This window comes from Hyperolius riggenbachi, chromosome 1 (assembly GCF_040937935.1).
Source record: "Hyperolius riggenbachi isolate aHypRig1 chromosome 1, aHypRig1.pri, whole genome shotgun sequence".
Classification (NCBI taxonomy): domain Eukaryota; kingdom Metazoa; phylum Chordata; class Amphibia; order Anura; family Hyperoliidae; genus Hyperolius; species Hyperolius riggenbachi.
The window spans coordinates 339,420,835-339,443,011 of NC_090646.1; the positions used below are offsets into that span (position 1 = coordinate 339,420,835).

Genomic DNA, 22,177 nt, shown 5'->3' on the forward strand with positions numbered 1-22,177 from the left:
CAAAATTACTCTGACTCCTCGACTTCGACTCCTCGGTCTAATTTTTATAAAGGCTATGGAATTGGGTAAAAAATCATCCGACGCCGACTCCTCGGTTTATTGAAACCACCGACTCCAGGTAACAAAAATTACTCTGACTCCTCGACTCCGACTCCACAGCCCTGCTATAGATAGCAGATACAAACTTTCTGGCTGTAATGTTCCACCTGATCACTAATATGATTGACAGTGCTTGATTTGGAGGGAAAATTACTAACCTGACAACTGTGCGATTTCATCATTTTTGGACATTTTCTGGCATTCTCTCATCAGTAGTCAGTATGCCATAAGTCAGTCAATATTGATTGTGAATGGTAATAGATTAAAAATGGCCTGTCTATGACCAACTTAACTAGCCTCAAGTTGCCCATAGCCATTGCAGGTATCTAATCCAGCCAGGTATTGGTCAAATTGGGTGAGGGAGTCTTTTCAAAAGGCATGAGAATGACTGAAAAAAGCCAGTTTGCACAGCTATGATCTCAGCTCACATGTAGAGTGTAAGTATCCAGGCAGTTTCTTGAAACCCTGGTAAGGCATACTAAACTCCACTCCCACAGATCCCTGCCTAAATTGAGAAAGCCTAGGAGATCCAGCCATGCCACTTCCCATAAGCCACTGTAGGCACTACATAATCAACAGGAAACGCATCAACCAGTAGTGGGAGAGGATGGCACATGGCCTGCAGTTCCCACAGCCTTTCTTATTAATTTGTGCTGTGCTTAGTAGAAACCACCTTCTTTGTGCACCAGCAGGTTCCGATTTGTGAGCCGTGTCAGATTTCTGTAATCATGGCCCTTCCACCTTCCTCAGTGTGACCATGCTTTAACTCGTTGGTTCAAGGCTTATGCCCAATTTACACGATACGATTCTTTGTGTGATTCGATTACGATTCTATTTACGATCCGATTAAATCCGACGTCCGATCGGGATTCGATTCAGTTAGATTTGTCATTGCAATACAATGGCAAATCGAATTGAATCAAATCCCGATTGGACTTGTCGGATTTAATCGGATCGTAAATAGAATCGCAATCGAATCACACAAAGAATCGTATCGTGTAGATTGGGCTTAAAGCACATGCAAGTTGGATTGTCTAGGCACTCGGAGTGATTTGTGGCTATAATTCCACTATAGCACTTCAATGCGCATCTTGTGAAGTCAATTTTCTTGATGCCAAATCCTTCATTATATCCCAATTAAACTTATATGGTTACTGGTTTATTCACAAAATTGCATTTACCATATATTATCTATTATCTCTGTATTATTTTAAGTATGTATATATACACGCACACCATATTCACATATATTGTGTTTCTATCCTTTTGCATACTTTACTTACAAATACTTTTAGGTTACAGCTGTAACAGACATTTTTCTTTATTTAAAGGTTATTATGCTGTTGTGCAGCTTTTACGTCCTCTCTGATCTAAAAGATAAGCAACAGCATAATAACATTTACAGAAAAACATTTCTTTGTTACAGCTGATACATATCCTGCAATAAATCTTCATTGTGTCTTTCATAAAAGCAGACATATTGTTAAAGGACACATCCGAGCTATCAGCTGACTGCCACAGCAGAGAGCTACTTGGTAAACACAGGATGATAAAGGGAAGGTCAGAGCTATTAAACAAAAATGAAATCTACTTACTTTCCTTCTGTCCTGTACAAGATTTCAGGTCCACTTTAACTTAACTTGATAAGCATGCAACGTCTTAATAAACAAGCACTGAACGAGTCGACTGTTCTACTCCCCTTGACACTGCAGGATTAATGTGAGTGTAGGGACTGTACAATGTCACATTTCCATGAAATCCTCAAAAGTAGGCAAAAGCAACTGTGATTGGATAAGTTCCTTGTTCCTGACAAAACTGAGGTCCTGTTTGTCCAAAGCCAGTGCCCGCCATCAAAACAGCTCTATCCTAAAGCAACACCAATTAGGATTGGGAATTCAGACATAAACAGCTCCAACCTTGTGCGCAGCCTTGGCGTACTAATCGATGGGGAATTGAGTTTCAGAAACCAAATTTCATCTGTAGTCAAATCTTCCTACTTTCATCTGAAGAACATTGCAAAGATTAAACATCTGATTCCCCCAGAGGATCTCCCAACCCTAGTCCACGCCTTCATCACATCACGGCTGGACTACTGCAATGCCCTTTATGCTGGCCTCCCCAAAAAGGACATGCGTCGCCTGCAATTAGTGCAGAATGCTGCTGCCAGATTGCTAACAAACCAGCCTCGCTACTGTCACATTACAACGATCCTTCGCTCACTGCACTGGCTACCAGTAGAATGGAGAATACTCTTCAAGATTGGACTGCTGACATTCAAATCCCTGCACAATCTGGGCCCTGGATACATGAAGGACTTGCTGAAGCTGCACCACACCTCTCACAACCTCAGATCAGCAAGTTCTATAAACTTGGTCACTCCTAGAGTGCACCTCAAAAAATCTGGAGACAGAGCCTTCTGTCATGCTGCCCCTACTCTTTGGAACTCCCTACCACACCCAGTAAAGACAGCACCATCCCTGGAGCTATTCAAATCCAGACTGAAAAGCCACCTGTTTAGCCTGGCATTTTCAGATTTATAAAATTCTTCCTCTGTACCACGATGGTCGGAGCCATGCTTATGCGCTTTGAGTCCCACGGGAGAAAAGCGCTTTACAAATGTTATTTGTTGTTGTTGTTGTTGTTGTTGTGGACCTGAGCTCTTGCAAAGAACAGAATGAAAAGTGTTAATTCCACATAGAAATGCTGTAGAAATCGGCTGCACTGAGCTGTGTTTGTTTATTTAGATAAGTTGAGTGTAGTTATCTGTGGGAGTGTGTTATCTGTAGGCATGACACACAGTGCCTCATGTTAAGCCCCATACACACACTCAACAGCGGTCTTTTAAGCCGCATCTACATGCGTAGATGCGGCTCCGATCCGGAGGCTCGATTAGCCGCCGGATTGCCTCTTCCGCGTGCCCGCCACGTCCCCGCTCGCCGTGCGTGCGCCGGATTCGATTCCCCGCTCGTCCCCGCCGGCGCCGCTTATCTTCCGCTCTATTCCCTGCCATTGTCGAGCAGGGAATCGGCGGAAGCAAGATCCATCCTGTCGGATCTTATCAATCGAGCCGCATCAGCGGTTCGATTGATAAGGAGGATCGGAGCAGCATCTACGCGTGTAGATGCGGCTTTAGGCTCTCACAATTTTTCTTGTGAAACGCCTAAAATAAATCTTTTGCTGTTGTTCAAGCAACTGATAAGAAGTCAATCCAAATGGTGAATTGACTTCTTATCAGTCTTATCAGCTGATTGAACAATAGCAAGAGGTTGTTTTTTTTAGGTGTTTCACAAAAAAAGTTGTAAGAGCCTAAGGGCTGGTTCACATGGGCGTCTGCTGAGCTTTTGCTTGGCATTGCGTTCAAACGCCAGCGTTTAAACGCCAGCGTTTAAAAGCTAGCTTTTGAAAGCTTTTGAAAAGCGTTCAAGGCTAGCAGTTCTGGTCTCTGCTATTGTTTCCTCGCGTTTACTGCCTCTGAAAGCAGCATGTTGCTTTTGAGACTAGACGCAACGCTGGGATCTACTGCCAGGCTTTCATGAAAGCCTGCAAAAGCCAGCTCTAAACGCTCCCATTCACTTGCATGGGATGGCAGTAGATCCCAAAAAACGCTGCGTCTGAAACACTGCGTTAAACGCCACAAAACGCCCGTCTGAACCAGCCCTAAAAGACCGCTGTTGAGTGTGTGAATGGGGCTTAAGCTGTACAGGAAAGACAGATGCTTTAACCCTTCGTTTGGTCCCTAAAAGTTCATCCAATAAGCTTTTAGGGCTTTTATTTAAATTTCTGTACATTGTAGTAAAGATTTTTTTCCCTGATTGTTTTTATACTGTCCCTAATCTTAGAGCAGATATGAAGTTCTGAACACACACACACACACACACACACACACACACACACACACACACACACACACACACACACACACACACACACACACACACACACACACACACACACACACACACACACACACACACACACACACACACACACACACACACACACACACACACACACACACACACACACACACACACTAAAAAAATCCCCATCCACTTACCTGGGTCTTCCTCCAGCCCGTGGCAGGCAGGATGTGCCCTCGCCGCCGCTCCGGAGGCTCCCGGTGGTTTCCGGTGGCCGACCCGACCAGGCCGGCGGCCAGGTCGGGCTTCTTGTGCGCTCCAAAATGCGCCTCACGGCGGCGCACTGACGTCATCGGACGTCCTCCGGGCTGTACTGCGCAGGCTCAGTAGTTCTGAGTCGCCGGCCTGGCCAGGTCGGGCGCACCACCGGAGACCACCGGGAGCCTGCGGAGCGGGGCGCCGAGGGCACCTCCTGCCTGCCACGGGCTGGAGGAAGCCCCAGGTAAGTGGATGGGGATTTTTATTTTTTTAAGATAGTCCCTGAACCTTCCCTTTAAAGACCTTTCAGTTCGGCTTTAAGGTAGTCACATGCGGTTTCCCTGCATGTAGAATCGTACCAGATGTGACAGCTCCTGTTAAATAAATTGACTAGTTCACATTAATTCATGTCTGCATGCGGGGAAAACAACTTGCTGCTTGCAACTTAACATTGCACGCTGGGTGCGATTCCCATTGCCCACAGTCAGCTGCTGTGGATGACTTGCATGGAAAATGCAGATTGAAAATGAAACACCGTTCAACAAAAAACAGCCCTCATTTTTAATGGATGCAAGCGTGAACCAACACACACACACACACACACACACACACACACACACACACACACACACACACACACACACACACACACACACACACACACACACACACACACACACACACACACACACACACACACACACACACACACACACACACACACACACACACACACACACACACACACACACACACACACACACACACACACACACGTGTTCATTTCTCAACAAGGGAAAAACCACAATTCATTGAAAAACCTTTTTATGTGGGTGGAAGGAGAGTTTTGGTATTTTAGGACATAACAGCCTTTAGTTCATCCCTTTCACTTTATTGTGGATTCAACAACTTCCATCTCTGGAAATACAGTTCACCTCACCTTGCGCTTACCGGAATCTCTGAAGTAATCTTGATTACTGATTTTTCATTGCAGGCAATTTGTGTTGTCCAGGTTTGTGACAGGTATATGCTATAAAGAATCTCATACATCATGTTTTACATTACGCAACGGCATTGTCTTTGTAAAACAAATTCTGAGGCCTATAGGCAAAAATAAAATGCTGCCTCAAAGTATGTGGTTTGAATTGAGTATAAGCTAGATGATAAGTTACTGGTAATTCTTCCATCATCATAGAGTGAACTAGAATTCCCTTGGGCTAGCAAAGCCTGTAATTGAATAGACCATATCATTGGTTAATTGTGTTGTTGTTATACATTTTTGATCATACCAAATCGCTTATTTAAGTAGGAAATTATAGCCATAAAAAAGGTTTTACAGTTCTTACACAAAACGCTGTTTCCTTACATACTTTTGTTTCGCTCCTTAATGTTGAATTTACGTATATGGTTATGGAGTATTGTGTTTGTGGAATGCAGGAAATGCTGGACAGTGTACCGGAGAAAAGATTCCCCGTCTTTCAAGCTCATGGGTAAGTTCTGTGATTCTTTGCCGCGCAGTTTTACTGATCATAATAGTTTGATGCACTATGACCAAGATTCTTAAAATGTTGTTGTACTGCATGTATAGTCTTTATTTATGAATGGAAAGCATTCTCTTAATATGTGTTTATTGGCTTCACCTAGGAGGCAGAAGTTGGGTTAGTAAATCATAGTTTATACCATAGTTGCTTTCAGACTAGGTGCGTAGGCACTAAAGATGTACAGGGACATGGCTGAGAGGGTTAACTCACCTATGTTGTTGCTTCTTGCTGTTGCGCTGCATGCTGCTTTCCATCTTCTGACACTTCTGACTTTACAGCAGAATGTTTAGCTGTGAATACAGAAGCTTCCAGAAAGACAGAGATCAGCGGCAAGAAGTGGTGTAATCTAAACCTCTTTTTTTGTGCAAGCTGGTCTTGTATTCTTGATATATTCGTTGCTGCCTTTTTTGCCTTATATTCTTTTTTTTAATGTGTATAATTAGATGTTTGGTCTATTTACTAGTCACATTGCTGTTCTATTTACATCACTTTAACTTTTTTTAGTTATTTTTCTTTCTTGATTTTTTTTTGTAGAACTAACAATACATTTGCTTTTCTTTGTTTACAGTTATTTCTGCCAGCTAGTGGATGGTCTGGAGTATCTTCATAGTCAGGGTATTGTGCATAAAGACATCAAACCTGGGAACTTGCTGCTTACAACAGATGGGACGCTCAAAATCTCAGATCTTGGTGTTGCGGAGGTAGGTTGTGAGAGATCAGGGGGTCACTCAGAAAATTAGCCACTCCAACAGTTGGGGTTAGGCACTATGGGGTCACCTCCTTTCTCTCCACAGGCCTTACACCCGTTTGCTGAGGGTGACACGTGCAGGACCAGCCAGGGATCTCCCGCTTTCCAGCCTCCAGAAATTGCAAATGGCCTCGACACCTTCTCAGGGTTTAAAGTGGACATCTGGTCAGCAGGCGTGACCTTGTGAGTCTTTCCTTGTGCATTTCCTATGGGCCTTCCATGATGTCAATCCTTTCAAACCTGCACTTTTTTATTTTCACCCTGTGGCCTCCTAATATGGGATTATGAAAGTGTAGCTTTGTTTTAGCTGCTGAATAATATCAATTGAAATATTCAACATGGCTTCCTTTAGTACAGGGGTCTCAAACTCAATTTACCTGGGGGCAGCAGGAGGCAAAGTCAGGATGAGGCTGGGCCGCATAAGGGATTTCACAAAAAAAGTCCTCAAATGTCATTAACAGTTTTAATTATCTCTTCTGAACATGAAGTGTCCTACCTTATAGTTCGCTTCAGTGCTTCCATTACCAGTAATCCGCCGTGTCCCCGACGCAAAACGAGGCCTGCAGAGCCCCCAAATCACCCGGGTGGCAATCTGCCGGCATTTCCTGGAAGGGGCAGAGCTTTCAGCTTCAGCTTTGCCCCTCCTGACGTCAATCGCAGCAGATAGCCTCCTCTGCCCGCCCCTCTCACTCTTCCTTCACAGAGAGTGGCGGGGAGAGGCGGCGATCCGTGCGGCGATTGACGTCAGGAGGAGCATAGCTACAGCTGGAAGCTCTGCCCCTCAGCGCAGTCGTGGATGTTTGCCCGGGGGATTTGGGGGCTCTGCAGCCCTCGTTTAGCGGCGGGGATGCGGCGGATTACTTGGGAGCACTGAAGCGAACTATAAGGTAAAATAATTTGCTTCCGTGTCTCTTTTGCTGGTGAGGGCCACAAAATATTGTACCGAGGGCCGCAAATGGCCCGCGGGCTGCGAGTTTGAGACCCCTGCTTTAGTATGTTTCTTTTCAGTCACTTAAGAAATTGTCAGTGAATAAGTTTGAAGTCATTGGTGTCTGTGTCTTTCTGCACAGGTATAATATCACTACTGGGTTGTACCCCTTTGAGGGGGACAATATATACAAACTGTTTGAAAATATTGGAAAGGGAGACTACTCAGTACCTGACGAATGTGGGCCCCTGCTGTCTGACCTGCTGAGAGGTGAGATTTTACTATATAAGATTCTTTAATGAAATATAGTAGAGAAATTTAAAGCAGAACTCCAGAATCAATTCTTATATTTTTAAAGTGCTTACCTGTTATGTAGCATTGGACAACAAAGATACAAAATAGTTAAAATTACAATCTTGTGTACATAAAAAGGTGCAAACGACGACGATACAGGAGGTGATAGTTATCCTGCCTAATTCAGCCTATAGTTGAAAAGTTGAGGTAAATAGGTATGGGAAATGGGACAGTGGTGTGTGATAATGCAGGGTTAGGATGGAGAGGGAAAGGCACTTTTGAAGAGGTGGGGTTTAAGGGTCTGTTCTAAAATGGTAGTCAGTGTTTTGGGGGCATTTTGGTGCCCTTGACACTGCTTCTTGTTTCTATGCAATTAAAGAGGAAACTGCCTGACCCAGCCACATGTTGGCATTAAAGTGAACCTCCGGACTAAAAATCGACTCAGCAGCACTGAAAAGGCTTGGTGTTTCTTTAACAGTTTCACAGCATCAGAACTTTGTTTCTCTTATCCAAGCCTCATTTTAAGCTGCACAGCAGAAAACTGCCCGGGCTTTTTTCCCCTGATGCTGTGCAAAGCATGATGGGATTTCTGATGTTGTTGCTCTCGTTCTGCTGTTTTGGTGCAATTTTTTTTTTTTTACATTTTGAATTTGACATTTAAAGCCTAGCGTGTGCAGCTGGGAGGAGTTATCAGGACTCAGGACAGTTGGAACTGTCTCCTGCTCCTTGTCACCTCCTTTCAACCAAAAAGATGGCTGCCCCCATGACAAAGATGGCAGCCCCCATGAATCACAAACATTTGCCTGTTGTTTTAAAACAGGGAGGGAAAAAAATTATATTACCTATCTATTCTAATTAACATAACTAATGTAACTTAATGACAGTATGTTTGTTTAGGCTGAAGTTCCCCTTTAAGAGGGTGACAAAAGTTCAAGAATGCTGAATCAGTATATAGCATTAGTTAAGCCATTTTTGTGACATAAAGGTCCATATATCATGGTGGATAAGCTGACTTTTTTACACTTGGGCATAATGTGGGGTGTCGGCTTATCTGTGGTTGATCTATATGTCCAGGGACCTCTTATGCAGAGTGCGTGTTGGAGCATGCTGACGAATGCATAGCTACGTGTCCTCTTATGCTTGCATGATCGTGTCTCCCCTTCACCTTCTGAACTGGCCGCTATAGCTCCAGGCTCAGGCTCAATGTGGACAGTGCACTTCAGATACATTGGGGGTCGGACTATCGGTGGGTTTTGACTTTTTTTTTTTTTTAGGACGATGGGGGGGGGGGGGGGGGGGAAGTGGGCTTAAATAATGTTTATTAAGAGTTTGCAAAGAAATACAAATGGTCACATAAGATTAAGTAGTAATTGCTCCTCTACCAAGTAAAGAATAAAAAGACTGTTATTATAAATGGTTTACAGACGTGCAGTTACTAGTAATTAGTATCCGAATACATTTAGATGTGTGTTTCTTACAGCTATTTGTACAACATGTAAACACTTGAGATCTGCATTTTTAAGAAAATAAAAAGGAAAACATTTACATTTTTCTTTATTCCAGTAGATATGATGATGAAATAATTGAAGTATTAATTTAGATTTTAATTCATACATTAAGATCTAAGAAGATGAACATCTTAAAGGAAATCTGAGATGTGTGTGTTTATACTTACCTGGAGCTTCTTTTTCTTTTGCTATGCAGCCAGGAACTTTCTGTGCCTGCGCAGTAGTTATGCACAGTAATTCTGCACAGGCACATAATGCTCCCGGGTACAGGAGTGCAGCGTGTGCGGCAGGACCACACATATGCAGAAGCACACAACTGGCCAGATTACTGGAGGGTATAACTAGTAATGGAGATGATGGTGAGGGAACACACGCACCCCATGGAGCTGGAGGAAGTCCCAGGTAAGTATAGATACACACATTAATCACATCTCAAGTACACTTTAACCTTTTGGGGACCGCCGCTATGAGATCCTGCGCCGCACTTGTGGCTGTTCTAGCCTGATGCGGCGTAGGATCTACGCTGCCCACCATTTTCACTCCCCACGTGATTGTGCGCACCCGAGAGGGGAGATTAAGCTGTCATATGATCGCCTATGGCTGCTGATCATGTGATCACTATGATCGCCAGCGGATCGTAGTGATCAGTTTGACAGCTGCGGCAGTGGGGCCCCCCCCCCCCACTGCCGCAGCTGTCAAACTGATCACTACGATCCGCTGGGGGGGGGAGGTGAGAAGAGGATCCACTCACCTTCCTGCCGTTCCTGCGACGATCGGCATTCCCCACCGCTCTTGCCGGCATCTCTGCTCGTTGTGACGCAAGTCCCGGGCTGCGGCTTGATGACGTCCCGGGACTTAGCGTCAGTATGAGCGGGGACGTCCGCAACGGCTCATCGCTGGAGGTGAGTAAAGGCTGCCAGCAATACGGGGGGGGGGGGGGGGGGGGGGGCGGCACCTGGCCACGCAGGGGGGTCACAGCCCAGCAACAGGATCTGGCTGCCTGACCCCCCAAATGTGCCCCCCTCCATACAAAAGTGCCTGGTCCTTAAGGGGGGTTAGGCAGCCGATCCTGAAAGGGTTAAGATGAATGTAGCTATGGACTTCACACTCCATAGTGTCATGCATGTTGCTAATCAGGTGTTTATTTTGACTAATATTTATTTGACGAAATTATAATTAATTCAGGTGAATGTCGTGATACTTTGATCTGGTAGTAGTCAAAAGTTGTAGGAATAGACAAGACACGACACAGAAGATTTACAGTATATAGTGCTTTTTTCCTGGTTGAGTCCGTGCCAGAGCTGGCACCACTTAAAGTAAAACTGAGGTGGACGCTGATTTAAAAAAAAACAAAAAAACATGCTAACGGATCAGGGGGTGCTAGCCGGATCAGGTAGCATCAATTACTGCTGCTCCTACGTCCCTACGTCTCCTACGTCCCACAATCACCGACTTTTTGTTGGAAAAGGAAAAAAACATGGCCACGACCCCTGGAGTCACGACGCTGCAGCTCTGGCTCTGTGTGGCAGAGGCAGAGCTGCCCAATTAGATGTGGGGAAAGGGCGTTCTTAATGCTAGAGTGGGTGTTTTAAAGGACTTGCCCCTTCCCCCTGTAAGCTGCCAACAAACTGCTTGTCTCTAGCTTCTGGGGAGGGGGGGGGGCAGAGGGTGGAGTTGGGGGGACACAGAGGCATGTAATGGAGCAGGCAACATGCCTCTGTGTCCCATCTGCTATGTGTGTTTTTTTTCAGGTGTTTTCAAAACCATGGCCTATATGCAGTTACATTTTTCTCCTGTGTTTTCTCCTAGGTGATATTTTCACACCTTGTCAATAAAATGCCTTTTTAAGCCACCAGCTAGCAAGAAAGTATAAAAAAAAAAAATTGCGATAGTACTTTCAGTAACTTTTTGATACTTTTTCAAATGCAAAGAGCTGAAAATGTATTTTAAATAGAATTTAAAATGTATCTCCTAGGAGAAAAGGTAACTTGCATACGGGCCCATGAGTGTAAATTGGGGCCCAACAGTCGGTGCTTGTCTGAAAGGACAAGAAGGGAGTTTAAAGAACTTCCGATGCAAATAAAATTGCACCGATTGCCAGTGATGTGCTATATCTGGATTGATTGTGTAGGAGCATCTACAGTCTTTTCTCAGCAGAGAGATAGCATCAGCTTAATTGCAGGGTGGCTCTTTTGATTTACTAATGAACAGGAACAAACTCCTGTGTTCAGGAGGCTAGTGTTTACTTTTCATTACCTCAGATAGATGTCAATAGGCTCACCAAATGTTGAGTCTATTCAAAGCACTGCTTCCCACAGACTGGCTGGAGCCATATAGACAGAATAAGAAAGCATGGAGTTTAGGATTTTTAGCATGTTTAACCACTTAAGGACCACGGGATTTTCTGCTGATCGGTGCTGCATGGACTCTCCAGCCCGCAGCACCGATCAGGAAATAGCCAGGGCGATCAGACTTCCCCCCCCCCCCTTTTGCTGGGGGGGTCTGATCGCCGCCGACTACCCGCACTTTCCGGGGGGGGGGGCTTCTTCAAAGCCCCCCTCCGCAGCGCTTTCCGCCCTCACCGGCTTTCCTTCCCTCTCTCTTACCCTGTGAGCGGCGCAGGACGGATATCAGTCCTGCGCCTGATAGGATAGGCTTCTGCCTATCAGATGCCGGCGATCCCCGGCCAATCAGAGGCTGGGGATCGCCGATCTATGTCACGGCGCTGCTGCGCAGCAGCGCCATGGGATGTAAACAGCGGGGATTTCTTCCCCGCATGTTTACATTATGCGTGCGAGCCGCGATCGGCGGCTCGCACACTGTTCACGGAGACAGTCTCCGTGAACTAGCATGGAAAGGCCGTTTCCATGCTATACCACTAACGACCCGCCGATGCCTATGGGCGTTAGGCGGTCGTTAAGTGGTTAAGCAATACCGTTCAGGTGAGAAATGTGGAAGTTATATAATTCTGCTGGTCCGGATCTTGTGAGTATTTTGATATTAAATTGGGACCACTGGCATAACTAGAACTCGGGGGGATTCCACTGTTTTTTAACTGGGCATGCAAACATGCCCAAGTTTGGTATCATATGAACTGGCCTAGCCTGAGAAATATGAATATGTGATGGTCATGTGTGTGCGGAAAGCGGAAGCCGAGATATGACAAAAGTCATATTTGATGGGCATAGAGCACCCATCCAGGGAGCTCACCGCCCCTATCCAACCCCTGGGCTGTACTTGAGGCTCCACCCAAAGATGTGCATTGTTCAAAAGTGGTTGCGAGGGACTCCTCCCTCAGTCCTCCAAATTCCATCTATATGAGAACGGTCTGCTGCCAGCCAGAGGACACATGGTTGGCGGCCATCTTGCTGAACTTTGAATTTTGCTCTGAAGGCAGTGTTCATTTATTCAAATAAAGGAAAAACTGGAATTATATACTTCATTTGCAACTTATACATCTTTTGATTTTGAAGTTCTATTCCTTGGTTCACAAGTGCTGTATTTGTTCACCCTGTTATATTTATTACTTATCCATATAGTTTATACTCCATAAAAGTTTGATACATTATCAATCTTACCAAGGTGACATTACATTTCTCATATTGATCCCTACTCATGAGTATTGCTTCCTCCACCTCTATAGTTTTTGTTTTGTTTTTTTCCCGTGAATAAACCATTATTTTATTATCGGGGTAGCATTTTCTTTCTTAATGAGGAATTTGCTTTCAGCAAATACGTTAGCAGGGATTTCTTGATTTCAGTTTTTTTAATAATGAGAAAGCTAAGGAGCGCTATCCTTCCCTAGAAGTTGCTGGTTAATTTCTACAGATGCATTATAGAGGGCATCTTGACCAACTACATGACGGCCATATGGCCACGGTCATTCACAGACAGAAGCCCTACTGTGCAAACCTATTCTACGAGCCCTTTTTTGTATGTATGTTCGGAGAGTCTCAGCACTGGATCGGCAGGGGTGAGGAGTATGGAGGAAGCTTCTGGTTTATCCAGAGGCTTCCCTCTACTGAGGTTAGTATCTAACTAAGGCCATATTTATCCCTACAGCTACACTTTAAAGTTATAGATGCGACCACTAGTACTGCTTGGTTTGTATGCCCTTAGTCTGGGGTGGCTACATTGTGAATGCTCCATATTGAGATACTCAATCACAACTCAGTAATGTGGCAACCCTTTAGATCCTGGTTCTGAATCAAATAGCAATGGAAGGGAATGGTAATGAGACTGAAGCTTTAGGTTGAGTTTACACAGATGAAGACAAAGCAGAAATTGCTTGTTTAACCACTGCTGATTTACCAGGGATCTATCGTCTTTCAGTTTTTGGACATTGTTAGCAATATGGCAGCGTGTGTGAAACGCTGTATGCATGTGTCAGCAAGTGACAGGATATGCAGGTAGTGAGCATTTGAGTAACACTGTACAAAGCTTCTGAAATGCAGCAACTGCCTGAAGCTACCCGCAGACTACTGAAGGTAAAATAAAATGGCTGGCACTACTGTGTAGACAGCAGTGGGGTTCAGCTTTATTGCAAACCTGATACGTAATAAATCCAGTGTGCACTAGTTGCAGCATTACTCCTCTCTCTGTGCTGCAGGGGTGTGGAGTTGAGTCGGAGCAATTTTGGGTACCCGGAGTTGGAGTCGGTGATTTCATAAACTGAGGAGTCAGAGTTGTAGTAGGAAGATTTTTGTACCGACTCCACAACCCTGCTGTACTGGCTGTATATTAAAATCCAACCTTTGTGATTCCAAGTGGAACACATTTTTACCTCCACTGTATGTCTCCATCTACAGCATACCCATTTTTATTTTTTAAGATTTTTTTTATTTTTGAAACAAGATTTTTTTGCAATAACACAAACATACAAACTGAAAACACATTGTGTACGTCTGGCAGTCAAATTAGCAATAAATCAGCAGCTCACCAGTGCTGCTGGCATCTAATATCAAGGAGACACAACATAAGAACTATCAACTCCTAAATAGCCAAGCTACATATACCCATTATATAAAGAGAACTACTTCTCCACATAATCATATTACAATAGTAATGACTTTCACTTGACTGCCCCATGTGATCCCAGTCCCAGAGTAAGTTGAGGTCCAGAGGCTTAGTGGGACCATAGCAAGCCCATTCTTTAAAATATTGTTATGGGAAGATCTGGACCATTTTAGGCTGCTTGACTTAAGGTGCCCATACATTTAGCGAAAATGGGCAGATTCAACCAAGAGACAAATCTCTCTCTAATTGAATCTGATTAGAGAGAGATTTGTCGGCTGCCAATACACTACAGGCAAATTCCCAATTGGCTTCATGCTGAAACTGATCCGGAATCGGCCTTGTGCACCGCATTTGCCGCCTTGCTGTCCCCCCTAATGTGTGGTGAGACCCCCTTAGTGCCCAGTACTCAATACATTACCCGTCTGTGGTTTGTTCAACGCTGGCCCAGACACACTCCTTGCTCCATATACGCGTCCCGCATGGCTGCCGGCGTACACGTGGGCATGTGTGTGACGTCGCACACGCTGCCTGTTATTTTCGGTCACATTGTTGATCGGGCATGCACTTGGTGGCACTGATTTCCATCATATTCCGATTATAATAATCAAATCGGATGGTCGATTGGCCGCCTAGTCGCCTGATGTATGGCCACATTTATACTCTGTGAAATACTTGGCCCTGATGCATACCTGTGTTTGTTTTGAGTGTTACAGCCTTCTGAAGTATACCCTTGCCTACAGCATTCATACAGCTAGACTTTGTTCTTTTGGAATCTGAATGTAGGGAACATGAAGACGCGCCTCCTGTGTTATCAGGCTATATCTGCAAACTGTACTTCCTGTTTGCCTTTTCTGGAATGTATTGTTTTTATATTCCTTTGGAGACTCCACTAGGAAGTTGTTTGGACTGTGATCAACCACTTCAAAGGATTTGTTGCCAAGGCCATTACAATACCTAGCAAGGCTGTGTTCCCACTTGAGCCGAGAACAGACATTTTTTCTGTTCTCCGCTCTTTGCAAAATGACAGATATTGGTTCCTATTTTATATATAGGAGTCATTCACACTTGTCAGTCTGCAACGGATCCATTGAATCGGTTGCAGTAAGTGGACCGCACTTTTGTGCAGTCCGTGATAATCCTGGAAGAGCAGATGTGTTCCCCATATAGCCTATGGGGCTAACGCATCTGCCCCAGGCTCTAGCCAGACCACGGGACCATTGGAGTGTTCTTCACCCGCTGGCCACACATGATCCAGCGCAAGTGGGAACCGAGCTTAATGATACTGCAATTTCCCTGTGGATTCTGTAAAATGAATACAGGCGATCCCTGGGGTACTTCCATTAAACCTCGGTACGACCCACCACTGCAAACAGAAAGTTGCATTGTGAAACTATTTTCACTGTGTATACAGTATACAATCTTAACATTTCATGTCTTTGATCATAAATATGATTGTGTTGTACAGTGTGATACAATATTGTATAGGAACTAGTGTACAAAGATCAGTTTGGGTGTATTTACAATCAAAATGGCATTTACTATAATGTCCTTTTTCAACTGTGTATATACAATCTTAAGTTTGTCTTAGATCATAAATATACTTTTTAATTATGATCTAATAAAATTATTATATTGAACCGGGCTAAAATCCATTTGAAAGATCGACCTGTTCTGACTTCAATTTAAGAAGGAACCTATTGCGTTTAAGATGATTCCATTTAAAACACTGTTTTCACAGGACATCACTACAAGCAGAAAACAATTGTGTGCAGGGTTTTTTCATTTATCTTTTTTAAAATGTCCACGTTATTCTGCTCCTTAACAAAAATACATTATTTTGTAAATAGAATCACATTGTACTTTATAGTAATTTGACCATTATAATCTGGTTCATACCTTTTTATTGAATAGACTGAATCTCAGACCTCTTTATTGAGGGCAACTGCCTATCTCTTAATGACATTCCAGCACCCAAATGCACTTCCGTGTCACCTACTTGCCAGCATCACACAGTCCGATCCTGACAATGCTGCACATGCACGGAGTTCTTGGGAATCCAGTGTCCTCTAGTGGCAATTTATGGACATCACAGGCTGACCTATAAAGCCTACACCTACATACAGTATTACCACATAAGTGGAATTAATATTGGTAATATAAATGTTAAATACTAAGACATAGGGCAGTGGAAACCCTGATTGTCTTTGCCTCAATTTGTTTTGCACAGGAACAATTCTAGGCATCATTGAGCCGCTCTTCTCCACAACTTCAATACATAAAAACGCCAAAGTATTACAGTAGATCATGAAATCTTTATGTGAAATATTATTAGCTACCAGTGGTGTAGCAATAGGGGATGTAGAGGTAGCAACCGCACCAGGGCCCCTGGACCAAAGGGGCCCGCTAAGGGCCCTCCTTCAATTGATTTATTAGCTTCTTATTGGTGCTATGCCAGTAATGATCGCCTCTGTATGTGCTTTGATTAGTTGTAACTATAATAGACTGTTCTCCTCCCCTTCTTACACCTCTCTGACACTGCAGCTGTCCTTGGAAGGTTTTGATGCTCCATATCAATTGTTATATATTTATAGAGCTCTTGAGGGGGCCCAATGTTAAACCTGCACCAAAGTACCGTGATATGATTATAAGTGGGGAATATTTTACCTGTAATTTGAAGAGCAGTAGTGAATATACAGACACCAGATCGACTGGAAAAATATTTATTCAATTTTTTTTCCAGTTGAAGTTTGAACTGGTGTCTGTATCTTTTGGAGAGGTAAGCGATTACCTCTTGTTTACGCATTGTTTTAAAGTTTTTAACATCAATATATTTTGGGTGTCTGCTCCCCACCCTTCTGTCAGTCAGACCTTTGGAGGTAATAGTTTACAGTTTTCTGGAAAGTGTATTGAACTACAGGAGAGTGACTGTCACATATGCGGCAGGACCTGGAGCACTGTGTGGGGACGGTGAATTCCCTGCGGGCCTATACAGTGGTTGCAGGAACTGCAACCCACCTTTGTGAGTATATAATCATATATACTTTCGTCCGCTTATACCCAATAACACTGCACCATTGGGCTCCTGGTCTCTCTCTACATTTTGTTTAGGTGCTCTTGGTCCCTACAAGAGCCACCGAACCCCTTCTATCAATCTGAGAAAGCCACCAGTTGGGGATAAGCTCATGTCTCTTCCCTACCTCAAATAACATGTTTCTGGGACTTCCTCTGCTATCCTGCCCCCACATGTATTACAATACTCATGTGTACTGCAGCCACCAATATGCACATCCTCTTTCATGCGTATTGCAGGAAATTATTTTGTGATCTATCCTGCAAAGAATTGTGGGCCATTTCCTGCAAACTCTTGAGTCTGCAAGACACACATACTAAAAGTTCTTCAGACATCCACCTAACTGCTAAAAGTGACTTGGTGTGCTCCAATCCAAGAATATTTAGGCATTCAAGCTGAGTAGGGGGTCATTAAACTTTCTATATCCAGTGTCAGGAATGAACACCCACTTATTATTAGTATTATTATTATTGTCTATTTATAGAGCACTGACCTCTCCTGCAGCACTTTGACATTATGTATATACAGTCAGATCCATAAATATTGGGACATCGAAAACAATTCTAACATTTATTTAACATTTAACATTTTTGGCTCTATACAGAACCGCAATGGATTTGAAATGAAATGAACATGATCTTCTTTAACTGCGGACTGTCATCTTTAATTTGAGGGTATTTACATCCAAATCAGGTGAATGGTGTAGGAATTATAACAGTTTGCATATGTGCCTCCCACTTGTTAAGGGACCAAAACTAATGGGACAGAATAATAATCATAAATTAAATGTTCACTTTTTTTAATACTTGGTTGGAAATCCTTTGCAGTCAATTACAGCCTGAAGTCTGGAACGCATAGACATCACCAGACTCTGGGTTTCATCCCTGGTGATGCTCTGCCAGGCTTTTACTGCAACTGTCTTCAGTTCCTGCTTGTTCTTGGGTCATTTTCCCTACAGTTATGTCTTCAGCAAGTGAAATGCGTTCCAGACTTCATGCTGTATTGACTGCAAAGGATTTGCAGCCAAGTATTAAATAAAGTGAAAGTTTGATTTATGATTATTATTCTGTCCCATTACTTTTGGTCCCTTAGCATGTGGGAGGCACATATGCAAACTGTTGTAATTCTTATACCGTTCACCTGATTTGGATGTAAATAACCTCAAATTAAATCTGACCGTCAGCAGTTAAAGCACCCCATGTTCATTTCATTTCAGATCTATTGTGGTTGTGTCTAGAGCCAAAAATGTTAGAATTTTTTCACTGTCTCAATATTTATGGACCTGACACTAGTCATGCCACTAACTGTCCCTCAGAGGAGCTCACACTTTAATCCTTCCCAAATAGAAATCCATTGTATGATTTGTGGTGATCATCCAGTCAGTGGACCCCGGGAAATTTGAGATTTTTGCACCTGTGTGAGCCTTGTCTTGCATAGTAAGGACTTGTAACCCAAGCCTGGGTCATATTGGGCCAATCAATGATTCTTTGAAAGTTTGAATTGGTGGATGTGTGATCACAGTTGTGAGCTTACATCTAAATTATGATTTATTTATTTTAATTTTGAATTGTGTGGTAAGGGGTTATAACCTCTTTTGGATTGTTATTACTGTTCTCTACCCCTATCTGTGACAGTGTCACAGTGTTAAACTTCCTGACAAGACATAAACTGGGATATCTCTTGAAGGGTTACAGCTAGTAATGAGCTCTGAATGGATTCTGAATTGATTTTGACTCAATCGGAATCCAAGCGCTAAATAGTGCACCTGAGCGGGCTGGAGTGGAGGAGATTATTTACCCAGGGATCCTTCTTTAATCCGTGTCTAATTGCGTGTCACGTCAAGTGATTAACACGCTTCCTCTTTCAACCCGGAAGGAGGAAGCGTGTTTGTCAAGTGACGCAACTTGGAACGTAACGTGACACGCAATTAGACACTGATTAGAGAAGGAGGATCCCTGGGTAAATTAACTCCTCCATACCAGCCCGCTCAGGTGCACTAATTAGTGCTTGGATTCCAAATTATTTTGAATCGAAATCCATTCAGAATCCATTCGGGGCTCATCACTAGTTACAGCAACAATAAAATACTTTTATGGAATGGTGAAGAGTTAAAATTCCCAATCAGTTTTCATAATTAAGCCACAAAGCTGAATGGATGGACAAAAAGTGGAGGAAATCCCCAGTGGGGACTCAGGTGGCAATAAAATCCTACCACAGTTTCTAACTTCTTTCCACAATATGCAAAACTGAAATTAAAAAAAAAATCTTTAAATGAGTCTTTAAAGTGTACCAGAGATGATATATAGTAAAAGTTTTTTACATACCTGGTGCATCCTCCAGCCCCATGCGCACTGATCGCCGCCGTCCTCAGCCTTCTGTATCGCCGTTACCGTGTCCCGCAACTTCGGGCAGTCGTCAGATCATTGTTTTACTGAAAGTTATGATCACTGATGTTTACAGGTATTATTTATTTTTTACTATGTAACCAGTGTATTTTGGTCATAACCAATTAACTTGCAGACTATTAAGTTTTGAACTTCATCCAACAGTGCAAAACTAGTAGAGCAACAGAGTGGGGGAGGGTGCACACTACGTAATTAGAAAACAACCGCGGTTTTCCACAAATGATTCCTTGTTTTGTGTGTTAATGCACACGTCACCCATAGTCTGCTGACTGTGTGGGCTATGAGAATCGCATGCACTATATTATGCTGCAGGCAGCAAGGTGTGTTTTTTTTTTTTTTTTGTTTGCTTTTCCCCGCATGAAGGACCCACATTAGATGGAAACTAGCCCATTGATTGACATGGGATATCACATCTTGTGTGTTTCTTCATGCGGGGAAATCAAATGCGAACCCCTGCCTGACTGATTTCAATCAGATTTCTGCTGAAATGTGATTGAGATTGATTTTTTATTTGCCTCATCAAATACTTCATGAAAGTAGTCAATGGTTTGTCTAATCATGCCTCGGTCTGTCCATATTTGTTCTGTAGTGTAGTGGTTATCACGTTTGACTCACATTTGTTCACCCTGTGATGTCCATGTACAGTACTTTTGTCTTTGTGTATTGTGTGTTGCTTATACCTGTGAACCACAGTCTGGTTGTAAAGACATGCAACAGCCTACAAACACATGCTTGGTGTGTTGTATCACAAGCTGGCACATCGGTAGCCTAGTCATGTTGGGATTAAAAGAAATACAACATGTAGGTTGGATGTTATTTGCAGGGAATACAGCTTAGAACCTTACCCTGCTGTGTTATATAATAAACAATAGAAATTGTCTCTGCTATGGATGATTCTTTGTTGCATTTCAGGTTTTTTTATACAGTGTATTATGGTATAAATTAGCATTGAAAATCTTTTATTACATATGTATGATGATCAAATTTAAATATCATAAATCTACAATAAATAAACATACAAGTGTATTAATTTCTCAGATATATAGGTTTTTCTGGGACCTCTGCAATACCCATGCTGCACAGTGTGTGGCGCTGCCTCATCATATCATGCTGTACCTGAATGTTTAATATGCGATGAAGCACCCCTCCTCAGTCTGTCCAAGAGCAGCTCTGACGTCTTTTCATTCATAGCGAACTCCACAGAGGTTATTAATGTAAACCTTCATTCAGTGGTGCAGAGCTGCGTGTCTTTGTGTGGGTGGATAGAAAGGAGGAGAGCCTCGGCTTGGTTGGAGTCTCAGAGAAGCCCGTACGCATGTTGAATCTAAATAGGTTTCTGAATTGCTCATCCATTTTTTTTTCTTCTTCTGTGTGAAGTCCAGTTCTGAGAACTTGATGGGGAGATTAAAAAAAAACATGCTTCAGGAGCTTTTAAGGTGGCATTGCCATTATTATCTTTTAAAAAATAAATCAAAGCAAAACCATTAATTTATATCGGAGGACCTGCTCTTGAAAGACTACACAAAAGCAGAACATTTCTATAGAATGATTTCTGGTTTGAAAACCAGCGATTTTAATAGGCTGGAATCCCTGTTGTTGCTCTTGTCATTGATCTGGCATGCAAAAGATTCCCAAAACAATTTAAAGAAATTCTGGCAAAATGGTCAATGCTTTGGTAGCCTTAGCTGCACAGATTATTGCCTTCACCAGGCCCCCAGAAAACAAGGGACGTCACCCCAGTGCTTTAGACGTGCCTGAGAACAACATGACAGCTTTTCTTATATTTTTCTCTTACTCTGGCTAAACATCTAAAGGCAACTTATAATCTTTGTTCTCAAATATTTTGTTTTCCCCTATGGAAAAAGTTTGTGGTTGCATCTTCAATAGAAATAGTAACCTGCAGTGGAAAAAAACACATACTCTGCTCTCCAGTCAGTAAGTCTCCCAAATGTCCTCAGTCTAGGCAAATAACACAGGAAGGTGGTGTGCAAGCATGCTTAAAGCGGATCCGAGATGAAAAACGAACGATAACAAGTAACTTGTCTATATATCTTATCTAAAGTTTAGATCTAGCTGCAAACAGCTTCAACAGTTTGATTATGTATTCCTGTGATACAATGAGGGCAGCCATGTTCTGTTTGTCACATCACACACAGGCAAGCCGATCTGTATCTCCAGTCCTCAGCCTTTGAAAACTTAATTCCCCTCTCCTACTCCCTCCTCCCCTCTGCCTTTGAAAACTCTGGCTAGTATCCTCCTCCTGCCCAGACTGAGCTCCCATAAGCCCTTGCTACTAAGGCTGAGAGTGCCAAGGCTCTATGGAGACGCTGTAGGCGAGGCTTGATTAGTTTATAGGGAATTAGCGTATTAAAACAAAACAAAAAAGTATTTGTCTTCAGGAATGCCCTATAAACTATATGAAAGGAACACAATTATGCAATGAGTAAAAG

General features: G+C 43.1%; 1 protein-coding gene across 1 annotated transcript in view; it reads left to right on the forward strand.

Moving 5' to 3' along the window:
- Window positions 1-22,177, forward strand: part of STK11 (serine/threonine kinase 11) — an 83,900-nt gene that overhangs the window by 25,093 nt on the left and 36,630 nt on the right. The window contains exons 3-6 of the mRNA XM_068233988.1: window positions 5,618-5,707; window positions 6,327-6,459; window positions 6,553-6,689; window positions 7,577-7,704. Of these exons, the coding sequence (XP_068090089.1) occupies window positions 5,618-5,707; window positions 6,327-6,459; window positions 6,553-6,689; window positions 7,577-7,704 (488 nt within the window). The remainder of the gene's footprint in view (window positions 1-5,617; window positions 5,708-6,326; window positions 6,460-6,552; window positions 6,690-7,576; window positions 7,705-22,177) is intronic.